We start from the raw sequence: 11,923 nt of genomic DNA, 5'->3' as shown, positions 1-11,923 counted from the left end.
GGCAGTCAAGAGGCACCACTGAGAGAACATTTGGGTTTAAAAAAAAAAAGAAAGCTGGATTTCAGACTAGTTTTGTTTCATGTAAGAGAGAACGCACACTGCACGATTTGCTCCTTAAACCCAAACATTCTAGAACTCTGTTTCCCGACTTTGTCCAGACCCAGTCCTACAGGATGACTGTTGACCAAGCTCTTTCTTGCTCAGGTGTGTAAGGAATGCGTAAAGGTGCGGAGGTGGGAAGAACGTCCTGCGGGCGGGGGGACAGAGAACGGGGAGGGCACACGGCCGCCCCCGCCAGTGCCACGGAAGGTGCCCCCTTCCGCACCACCGACAGGACATCAGGGAAGGGCCCAACCCGCGCCGTGGTCATTGTATCAGAAGTGAATTATTCTAGGAAGAAGGAATGGGTCAAAACTAAAAATCTTTATTAAGTATCAAATGAAATGCCCATGGAGATACATTCTCTGACTGGTGCCCGCCATTGCCTCCCACTGCCATTCAGTGTGATCCGCAGCAAGTAAAGGGGCCCAGATCAATGCTCTAGGACCACGAACGTATCTACGGAGCTCACGCTCTTTGGCCACTAAACAGAGGGGGCAACTCATCATTTGACTTATAATAAAGTAGGTGAATAATTATTATATTCATTTGAATCGATCTCCTTTTCTCATCTAACAGTACAACCAGCTGTTACTCTTCAATGTGTGTGTTATCGTCCTGGCATTGGGGTCAAACGCAAACTGTAATGGTCCTCTGAAGAAATAGAAAAATCCTGGAAATACAGATGAGGGAAATAATGAGAGATCTTCGAGTGAATCCATTCTGCACCACACATAACTCAGAACAAGAGTGAGCTAGTGCTGAACGGCACTGACGAGTGGCTGCACGCGCGTGCCACGGTGCTATGTGTTTACATGCTTCGTGGCATCTCTCCTTCCCGGAAAAATGGGAGAGGTCACTAATGAGAACAAAGTGAGAATTAGGGAGAGATTGTGCCTTCCCTAAGGTATCACCTCTAAGGAAAGACGGATGGAGAGTTCCGTCTCCTCAGACTTCAAAGCCAGAGCTCTTAAAACACTAGATTATGCAGTCTTCAAAGTAATAAAATTCTATGGTATTTTAAATGCTCCCGCTTAACCCACTAGGTCCTAAAATGCAGCGTGGGGGCAGCTGGATCCAAGAGAATCAGGCCAACCGTACAAAGCCCCGGAGGTCCACTGCCCACTCCATACGCACCAAAGTCAAGTTGTCTTAGTGACCGGATCACGAGCCTCATGCATGTTAGGATCATCAAACCCTCGCATCTCCCTGCAAATTCCCTCAGAACGAGCACAGCTGTTACCTTCTCATCTGCCCGTTACCAGGGATCAAATTTTGTCTATCTCGAGGACCCGGGAAGAGTACTGTATTTTTTAACAAATGAATTATTTAATGTAGGCGATTCGGGACTGCCGCCGAAGCCCAGGCAGGTCTGGATGGGATGGGAGAGAGCAGGCCAGAGGCCGGGAGAGCAGAAGGACAACCTGCCGTCCGTAAGCCTAGCTCACACCTGGTTGCATGTTTAGACCAACGTAGTGACCTGAGTCACACGGTGTGAGAAAGCAGAGACTTGGACATTATTCAGGAAAAACAAAATTTAAACTCCAATTACAGAAATTAGAAAGTTAAAATGTTCAGGAGTTTAGAATAAAAAGGGCATAAGATTGAGTGATTTGAAAATTGTTCGGATTCTCCACGTGACTTTGATTCCATGAAATGCCCCCGAGCGTCCCCACCGGCAACGAAAGGAGCGCCTCCTTACCAAAGTGCTGAAACGCGGCGTCAACCTCCGCAACCCCAGGAAAGTCATCGGCCGTCAGTCTGGGGAAGCCTCGCTCCATGGACCGGCTGTTTTCATCAAAGCTGTACCGAGTGAAGGAAACACAGCTCCACATCACGCACGCCGTAGTGTTACTGCCCCGGTGTGGGATCCCAGATCGCTCTCAAGTCAGGGGAAACAAGTGTCAACCATTTTTAGGGCTACAACAATTTATCACTTTCCCGGACGATAAGCTTAGCACAGAAACCAACATTTTCTCCAGGGACCAGAGTATCAGTCTGTGCCATGGGGGTTCTCTCTACATATGTCTGAGGTCAAGTTTCCAAGCCTCGACCCAGAGCCCTGATGCCTTCCTGCCAGAAATGCACGAGGACCGCATGGGAAGTGAGTTCATCATTTGGCTGAAGAGCTCCTGTTTTGCTCTCGCATCTGCCCTGTAGACCCTGTCTCTACAGCCTGACACACCTGCACTTCCCACGGGGGCCTGGTGTCTGGACGACCGCAGGTGGCCTCTAATGATGTCTTCTGGTGTCGGGATCTATGACCAGTGCCCAGCCATTCTGAGAGCCCTTTGTTATATGGGAGAAGCCGAATAACTGTAACTTGTCTTCTTCACGATCAGCAACGTAGAGGGTGGGAGTGGGGGAGTTCCTTCAAGAAAGAGGGTAATTTCCCTAACGAGGCTTCATACAAAGTCATCCCAACCCTGTCTTACCGCCAGTATTTGTCCCCTACGAAGAAATACGTTTTCTTCTTTTCTTTGTCAGAAAAGGCCGCATCAATTTTCCCCACAGATGCAGGAAAACCCAGGGCGCGGATGTCTTTCGGATAACCTGCTTGGGCCTCCGCTCCTCTCACGGCCCAGAACTGACTTCCTGTTGAAAAAGGAAAGCCAAGGAAGTTTAGTGAAGACTTGTGGTTTTAGAAAAGGTTTTAGTACATTCTTGTGCAAAACCGGAAGCCTCGGTTTTAATTCTAACCGCTAACCCGAAGCCCAGGCGGTAGCTAGTATTTCACCAATATTCCCCGAGTGAGCGAGTGAGTCAATGAGCCATTAACTCTGGTCCCTGCCCTTTCTGGGTTGTATGTTTTTTAGCTCTAAATATGAGAGTTTATTACAGTTTATAATTACGGTGACTGGTCCTGGTCACCGGTGACTTCTTAACCTAAGTGTCTAACGTGGAGCTGTTTGTGTGTCTGTGTCACTAAGTCGGTTGCTTATGGGACACTTTCCCTGGGATCTCGTCTTCACTGGTCCGGACTGTGCTTCTTCTGACACCTTAGGAAGCCACCTGGAGTTCAGTGACTTAGGGCAGCAGGACCCCCCAGCGTCTCTGCTTCTCCCCCTCACACCTCCCCTCCAGGCCAACCCCGAACCCCCGCCTCGCATCCCTGCCGGGCTGACTCGTCTGAAACGCCCATCGCAGTGCAGCCCTCGGGCCTCACCCACGTGAGGCTGTTCCCGTCCGATCGGCTCTGGCTCGGTCTCCCCCGGGGGTAGACGGCACCTTCTGCCCTGAAGACCTTTTCTACCCTCTACACGCTCCGCCCCTGTCCACACGGCAAAGTTCTCCTTCAACGCGCATCCTAAACGGCACCTCCTCCTCCGCTCCACCTCCTGGGTGTGGGGCCGGGACTGGCCCCTCCACCCGGGCTCTGCCCGCTTGTCATACTCCCAGCTTCATCTCTGCCGCCTTCTCTAGAACAGGAGCCTCGCTCGGGCCCGCCGTCCACCAACGAGCACCGGGTGAACTAACGGACGAGCGCCACGCTTCAGAGCTACAGAACCCGTTGCGACATCCAGCACAATGTCACAACGTTTCGTTGACTCCTCATAGAGGCGAGATGGTCAGAAATACCTAACTTTGAAAAATCCCCACACAGGTTGAGGTTTAACCATTTTCCCCAAAACTTAAGAGTCAAGGGAAAAAATTAAAAATGGAAATTGAAAAAAAATCCTGAAAAATGAACAAAATTATAAACACTACATATCAAACCTTGTAGGAATGAAGCAAAAGCAGAGGAGAAGGGGGTATTTGCAAGTGTATAAGTTTACACCAGAAAAGAAGAAAGGGCTGCAAGTTAAGGACCAAGCTTAAGCTGTAAAACATAACGGAATAAGTTCAAAGACAGCACAGACGGGGCAACAATGCTACAGACAGAAACACCTGAAATAGACCATCAAAACACAATAGAGAGGATTAGCAAAGCTGAAAGTTCGTTCTCTGGATGAATAAAATCATTACACATCCTGTTGTCCCAGAGATGGGTAAAGAGAGAAGCACGAAGATTCAGTATTAGGAAGGACAAAGGGAACAAAACTTCAGCAATAATGAAAATAAGAAAATAACACTCAGAAAGTTCCTTACCAGTTGACTTGAAAACAGAAGTTAATACATTTTTAGAAAAATATGTTAGCAAAACTGATTCAAGAAGTAATAGCAGCTCAAAGAGGAGATTAACTGTGCGGCAAGTGGAAACAGCAGTTTACAAATCTGATACAGGAGCAGAGAGGCCCTGTCAGTCCCATTAGTTCCTGCACCCATCCTTGCACTGACACTGCATTATTTCATCTGCCCAAGCGCTACGATGCAGGACATTCCTCCTCATCTCCTTCTTCTCCAGGAGCATCCCGCCTATTCTTTTTTATTATTTTTTTAAAAAATTTATTTATTTATTTGGCAGAGAGAGAGAGAGAGCAGAAGTAGGCAGAGCAGCAGGCAGAGGGAGAGGGAGAAGCAGGCTCTCCGCTGAGCAAGGAGCCTGATGCAGGGCTTGATCCTAGGACCCAGGACCCAAAGGCAGCTGCTTAATTGACTGAGCCACCCAGGGCCCCCATCCTGCCTATTCTTGGCCTTTGCTCTCCCACACAAGTTATGGAACTAATTTGTCAATTTCTGTGAAAAATATTTTGGCATTTGAAAAAAAAATATTTTGGCATTTGAATGGAAAATTCCTTGTGTATCTAGATGTGTCTATCATTTGTGTCTATCATTTCTATATTAGTTATTACTATTATTATACTATACTACTATATTACATTATTATTGTTACATTTCTATATTAGTTATTACTATTTTTTCTATTCATGAACATGGGATAGCATCTATTACTTAGGTCTCATTGGATATTTCATTTTTTTTTTAATTTTTTAAGAGATTTTATTTATTTATTTGACAGAGAGAGACAGTGAGAGAGTGAACATGAGCAGGAGGAGTGGGAGTGGGAGAAGCAGGCTCCCTGCTAAGCAGGGAGCCCGATTCGGGGCTCGATCCAGGACCCTGGGATCATGACCTGAGCCGAAGGCAGACGCTTAACCCATTGAGCCATCCAGACACCTTCTCACTGGATATTTAAAATAGAACTTATAGTGTTGTTTGTACACATCCTATTTAAGCATCAACATTAGGCCTTACACTAATAAACCAAATAAAATAAATTTAATTTAATGGAGAAAATTCATGTCTTGGTGAAATTGTTGCAATGGAAGTTATTTCATCAAATTAAAATTCTTGCACAGCACTTACCTTTAAACACAAAAAGGGTATCTTTGCTTATAACTTCATATGCAGCATCCAAGCCTGAGGGTAGATAGGGCCAAAATGTAGAAATCAAATGAAATTCAGGTTCAAGGCTCCAGTGAGATCTGCGCCAGAAATATCTGGAACACACAGAAATTAATTACAATTGTTTTTCTCCTTTAGATATGTGTATAAAGGAACATATTCTCTATCTTTCAAACAATGGCAACTCAGAAGTCGGTATGGGACCGTATTCCTTCCTGTGATCCCAGGGTGATGAAATCCATGACCATGTAATTGTTACGCTTTAGCAGTGTTCAAAGGGAAGGAAAAATTCCTCCTGACCTTCAAGATCTTCCAGCTGGACAAAGAAGTAAATTTACATGACACAAATTAACAGGAGAAAAAAACCCCAAAGTTTATTACGTGCACACAGAGCCCCGTTACGAGACTGAGACCTGAAGACGTGACCCGGGCGGGCAGCTGTTACACTCTCGAGGCAGAGAGCGACGGAGCCGTGAGGCACCGGCCGGACAAAGGAAACGTAACTCTGGGATCTTCGGTCGCTAAGGAATTGTAAATAGACTTGGGCTGGCAGAGCCCAGTAGTAGCAGGTCACAAGGGCTGTGGACACGGCCTTCTCAGCTCTAAATGCCCCATCTCTGGTGATGAGGACGTATCTTTACCTCCTGGCACAGGGAGGGCCCCTTTCACCTGAACGTTCACCCCCTGCTTTCAGGGAGAGAGAGGACGGTCTCGGTGTCCCTCCTGCCCAGGCTGTCTCCTGAGTGACTTTCATTTAAAATATTCGAGATGCCCAAGTGACACATTTTGGGGCGGCTGTCACTTGGCCCCAACAGCATTCTAAAAGCCCATCCATGGTAGGTATATTATGCACTCATTAACATTTTTGAAAAAAGTAGCAGGAAAAAATACATCTATTTATGTTTGTACGGGAATAGAGTATCTTTGTAAAGGGACGAAGGGTGGGTGGAGGTGGTCGCCCGTACGGGGAGAATGAGGCTCTGCAGAGGTCAGACGTGGGAGAGAGATTTTTCTTTTCACTCTGTCTTTTGGTGCTATTTTAATATTGTGCCAGAAACACTTTTTCTGAAATTAATTTAAATAGTAGCATTTGTCAGCAAAGGTAAAGATACACTCCGACTTCTAAAGACGCACCCGTGCCTTCTCAAACAGGATGGGGCTGATGGGATTTAAATGTAGCAATTACTCGTTCGCTAATTCAACTCACTCACCACGTGCGCCAGGCCTGTTCCCGGCCCTGGGGCCCTAAAAGTGAACAACACACATAAAACCCCATGCCTTCATCCAGCTTGCGTTCTAGGGACCCAGAATCATCCTTAACATGATCCGCATTATTCTAAGGAGATGATAAAATGCAGCAAGAGCGAGATCTGAATGATCTGTTAAATGTAGAGGGAATATTTTCTCAAAACGTTTCTGTCAAGTCTCCGTTCTCCTTTCTAAACTTTGAACGTCAGAAGGAGAGAGAGGGAAGTGGAATCTTCTGGTCTTACCTGTCCTTAAAGAAGAGGATTTCTCCCCTCAGAGTGCTGACCGCATCGAAGGACAAAGCGGGGTCGCACGCGGCTGGGGTCCCTGGTTCTGAAGGCACAGATTCCGTGGGCGCCACGGGATCACCTGGGGACACAGGGGGAGATCCTGAAGGGAACAGATGTGGGGAGGAAACCAGAGGGACTGTGACACTATTGTCCACGTGAGTGCTTTCCCAGCACTCTCGGGGGCTTTGAGAGGAACTGCAAATGCGTCGTGCCGCGTTTTCAAGCTCTCCCGAAGACCACCATTGGAACACTTTCCTAAAAACATCAGGAAGGAGTAGGCATTGTTTCCAGCCTCGCTCACCGTACAGGAACTGGATGCCGTCCACGTCGTCTTGAGAAAGGCGGAAGCGGGCCAGGTCTGTTTCTGCGCTGTAGACTGGGTACATCAGAGCGCGGGGGTCGGCCGAGTGAAAGAGACCCAGGGAGTGGCCAAGTTCATGAGCAGCGACCAGGAATAAGTTGGTTCCTATGTGAAGAACTATAAATGTTCAGACCTCACAGCTGTTTGTTCCGTAAACATACATGTAAGAACACATGCCAGTCATACAGGCTACCCTCAGAATACCGGGCATCTCCTTATTTGGGGACAGGCTCGTTGATGGGCATAGTCCCTACTTAATCACTCTTCAAGGTTGACTTGAAGTCAGTATAATGAGAGCTAGTCACCATATTCCTCCTCCCAGGTCTCTCTTTGGTCAGGGAAAGCTGGTCACTTCACCTATAGTGACAATAATAAACACTGGTTCCAAAAGATTTTTTTTTTGGAGGGACCAAAACTACCGTGTCATCATGTGTGAATCTTCATTGTCTCTACAAATACAAAGTCGGTTATTGTTCAAATTTAGTAACATGTGCTAAGTTTTTTTTTTTCTTATACACAGTAAGGATTTATTAGAAAAACAAATATTGAATAATTTATGATGTAAAATGGTTCAAATAAAGTTCAGGGGGAATATAAGCAAATCATTTCTCAAACAATTTTAAATATAGGAGGCTTAGACCTTCTCTATTTTTGTCAAAATAAGAATTATCTATAGGAGACAGATGCTGCTCCCTACTTAATGGAGGGTCTCAAATTTTACTCTGCATCTCATTGGGAAGGAAATATAAATTTTTAAAATAGAATTAACTTGGGGAAAGGCATCAGTGCTGCAACTCTTAGCACCAAATGTTTTTTCTTGGAGCACCAAATGCTTTAAGGAAAACATTCCAAGTATCAAAGTTTTCAGATAGATAAATATTTATGGATCAAATCCATAAAGAACAGACATTGTTATGAAATATATATAGATGCCTTCAAAACTTTCTTTCCAGGCAGAATAGACACATAAGTTAGGAATCATTTCCCACTTAATTGTTGTCGCAACCTTATGCAACACAAATGGATTATGGATAAAGACTTCCTCGTTTACACACAGAAAGTAGATCTCGACTGACATTATGTCCGGAAAATTAAACGGGAACTATTTCTCCCTATAAAAAATTTAAAATGTTATGAAACTTATAGAAATGGCTTTATTCTAACCTTTTATTTTCCTGTTTAAAGGGCATGGAGGTTTTTTATTTAGTTCTTTGGTGAGTAAACAGCACTCTTTCAAAGCAAATTCTTCTACATGTTAGATGGCAAAATGAGAGAAAGTAGCATAGATCTGGTTCATCTTTTTAAGTGCAATGAAATTCCATCTGTCTTTGAACTTTATGAATGGTGCTTTCTTAGTCTACATATAGACCATTGCCTCTCTCTCGTCACTGAGAGCTCTTCCTGGTAGCATTACAATTGGAAACCTATTTACGTTACGATCCACGGAAAGCTGTTTTGTCCTTTGAGGACAGAGGTCTACTCACAATTGCTCATGCAGCAAAATCAAAATGCCACACAAATGCCATATGATAGTAGACAAATTCCAGGGGACAAATCCCAAGAAACAGCCGTAGCTTCTGCAGAATCTTTGGTGCTCTTAAATACCGTTTATGGGTGTGCATGGATCAGAAATGAAGCGCCAATTTAGGAAAACAGCATTACATGCTGTCTCAGATGCAAATGTTGAGCAAAGGCCTACGGGAACTCCCCGGGCGTGCATCAGGCGTCCAAGGGGCACCTGCACGCATGGACAACCGAATGGCAACAGTACCATTTGTGACCGTAAGCAACATCTTGGAACTGAATATAATTCTATCCTGAAACTTAGTAAATGTAACCTCATTTGAAATTAATCAAAGAGGATTTATGTTATTCCTCAAACTTTTATGCAACAAAAACTGGTCATTTCCTGTGGGGATTTAACCAGAGTTGTTCTTCCTCCTTTTCAAAATAATCCAAATAATTTTTGATGGTTAAAAACCTTTCCAGGAGAAGGTGCCAAAAAGGATAGACACAATCTTTAGTTTAAAACAAAACAAAACAAAAATATGTCCAATAACAGTTTTCTGCAGCCCAGGGACAGCTGAATTCAGCTTTTCTTCATATGATAAACATTTTTTGTTGAAATTAATAGTAGAAATAATTGAACCAAACCTCCTAGTAATTATGCAGAAAAGAATAGTTGTTTGAATAAAACAAGAACATTTCTTGCAGCACAAGTTTTTTACTCTCAGTGAAGATGCTCTTTGCATTTGCATTAAAAATTCAAACAATCTTGAAAACAGCAATTTTCTCAGCAGTGTGTGAACTTCAGGAGCCACTTGAAAAAAACCAACTAAGATGTCGTTAGCGTCAGTCATTGTGGTTAAACCTAGTAAAAGCTTTCAGAATTAACTTAGGAAGAAAAAAAAAAAGCTCCTAAGCTAAAGATAGTTATAGGTTTACTTAAATAGAGGACTTAACAATTTCCTTTATTTTCTGACATGTTCGCTGATATTTTGAGAGAAAGAGTCCAATGGAAAGACAAGAAGAAACCCAAGGGCACATTTTAGGTTGGAAGTGATTCAATACAATTCGTTCTACCTTTATCATTTCCAGTTAAAACCATCAAAAGCATTGTGAAAATGCCCATTCTAAAACCTCCTTGGGATCCTAAGTTGTGGAAGTAAGATGGAATGGTGCCTCCAGGTTTGTGCTTGCTGGGAGCAAAGAAGGAAATGCAGACCTAATTACACATCGTGGTCATTAGCATGTTACATTTTACTGCTCATTCTGAATGATCAAGGTATTCTCGGATAGTGGTAGACATTGCTCCTGAAGCCATCCAGAGAGGTAGGTGACCCACCTGACTGATCCTCCACCCAGAGTTCATCGTCGTCAAAGTGAACGTCTCCATAAATGCCGGGGCCGGGCCGGTAGGCATGAGCCAAAACGTGTCCCGATCCATCGAAAGGGCTAAAGTCTCCATGATCTAACAGAGAAAGTGTTTTTATTGGAGAGATAGGTAATTTGGATCTCTTTGGAACACCAACCCCCCAACAGCAACTAGATAAATGGATGCATTTCATGGTTTTTGTGGGGTTTTTCGTTTCTTTGTTTTACCTCTAACTGCGAAGGAGATCTCTATGTCAGCCTCTCCGTCATCAGCCCTGGAGAAGGTCAGTGGGGTCACCTCCTGCCAGAGGCTCAGGGCTTTCTCAACGGCAGAATCAACAGCATCTCTTGGCAGATCCAGTGTATAAGTCATAACCCTTTAAGAGAAAAATCGAAGATGTTATTTTCTCCTGCGATAGTCATTAGTAAAATCTGGGTAGTGTGTGAAAACCTCCTTGGACCCATTACCTGTAGGTAAGGTGGGTTTTCCCCCACTTGGGCGCGCCAGGGAAGGTGGTGAAGTCGCCGACGTCGGGAACGCCACACCTGGGCTTGCGCATCATCTCCAGAGTGTCCGCGTCCAGCTTCCCCGTCACCTCCAACCCGAGGAACTTCTGCATTTCTCGGATTTTCTCAACGACGGGACCACGGTCCCTTCTAAGAGATGGTTTCACATCTTTTGCGAGGTTATAGTACTTTTCCAGGTATTGCTAATGGGGTAGTAAACAACAGAAACTCAACATAATACTATAAAAGATCAAATTGGCCTTATTAACTGGTTCACGAGTTGTCAGCAACCCATCTAAGACGAGTAAAGGAGTTCCAACCAGCTATAGAACAGGAGAGGTTTTTAAAGGCAGAAAGGGGGTCGAAATTTATACTGTTAATATAGACCTTGTTCAAGACTGATGTGGGATAAATTCTTTTGCCTACACATGACAAGTAATGGTATGAAAATTATTACCTAAAATTATTTGAAAATCAAAATGAGTATGTCTGTCCTCCCTATTGCAACCAAAGAAATTCTAAAGCCAGAGACGTTTCATGCATTCTTCCTTTGCTCGCCTTATTTGGCCCCAAAGCAGCTGCTAGCATCTTCTTACATGAGCTGGAGGAGTTCGATGCCCTCCCTGCCCCTTGCTTCCCTTCTCCGTTCAAAGCTACCGACAACCCATCTCCAGCACTTGCCGGTTTCCCGGGGCTAACTCATTCCAACACAGGGACCACCAGCCCAAGCCTCCTCCGTGTTGCAGGACGAAGCCGGCACATTTGTTCCCGCCCCCGGCACGGGCCGTGGCCGCGGTGGCCGCCGTCACCAAGTACCTTCACAAAATCTGTGTCTGAGTCCTCCTTGCTCGCTGCTCCACTCAGTGGGTGCGCCGAGCAGACGGGCAGACAGAGCAGCACGAGGACGGCGAGAGGTTCCATTCTCACTGCCCTTACTCAAGAGAACACCTGCTGTCAGCTTCTGTGTCTCGGGGGGCTGTCCTTTATAGGGGGACGGGGCTTTATCTGAACAGCAGGATTCACACATGTGTTTTCTTTTTAATCTGAACATCAGGAATACTCATGTATTGTAATGTAAAGCCTTCCCCTTTCACACGTGGATGAAGAAAGGAGGACTGATTTCCAAGAACTGGTCTCTGTGTTTGCACGGAGGAGGAAGGACGGACTCTTCACCTCTCTGTGTGTATTGAGAAATGACCGGGCGACCTGGCAGAATGGTGCCCGAGCAGACATTTCGAAAGCAGGCAATTTCCTTCTA

The 11,923-nt window shown here is 45.0% G+C and overlaps 1 protein-coding gene across 1 annotated transcript; it reads right to left on the bottom strand.

The window, feature by feature from the left end:
- Window positions 1-405: 405 nt before the first annotated feature.
- LOC308350414 (stromelysin-2-like) lies at window positions 406-11,586 on the bottom strand (the record flags this gene model as incomplete). The annotated part of the gene is made up of 10 exons (XM_080815646.1): window positions 406-772; window positions 1,802-1,902; window positions 2,535-2,694; window positions 5,347-5,480; window positions 6,879-7,023; window positions 7,225-7,389; window positions 10,130-10,255; window positions 10,387-10,535; window positions 10,627-10,868; window positions 11,482-11,586. 10 exons carry the CDS (start codon window positions 11,584-11,586, stop codon window positions 672-674), a joined length of 1,428 nt encoding a protein of 475 aa, XP_080671772.1. The 3' UTR covers window positions 406-671.
- Between the last annotated feature and the right edge of the window lie 337 nt (window positions 11,587-11,923).

Source organism: Martes martes (assembly GCF_963455335.1).
Source record: "Martes martes genome assembly, chromosome: 10".
In the NCBI taxonomy this organism is placed as follows: Eukaryota; Metazoa; Chordata; class Mammalia; order Carnivora; family Mustelidae; genus Martes; species Martes martes.
The sequence above is the reverse complement of the archived record's forward strand: the minus strand, read 5'-3'. Positions and strand labels throughout refer to the sequence as shown.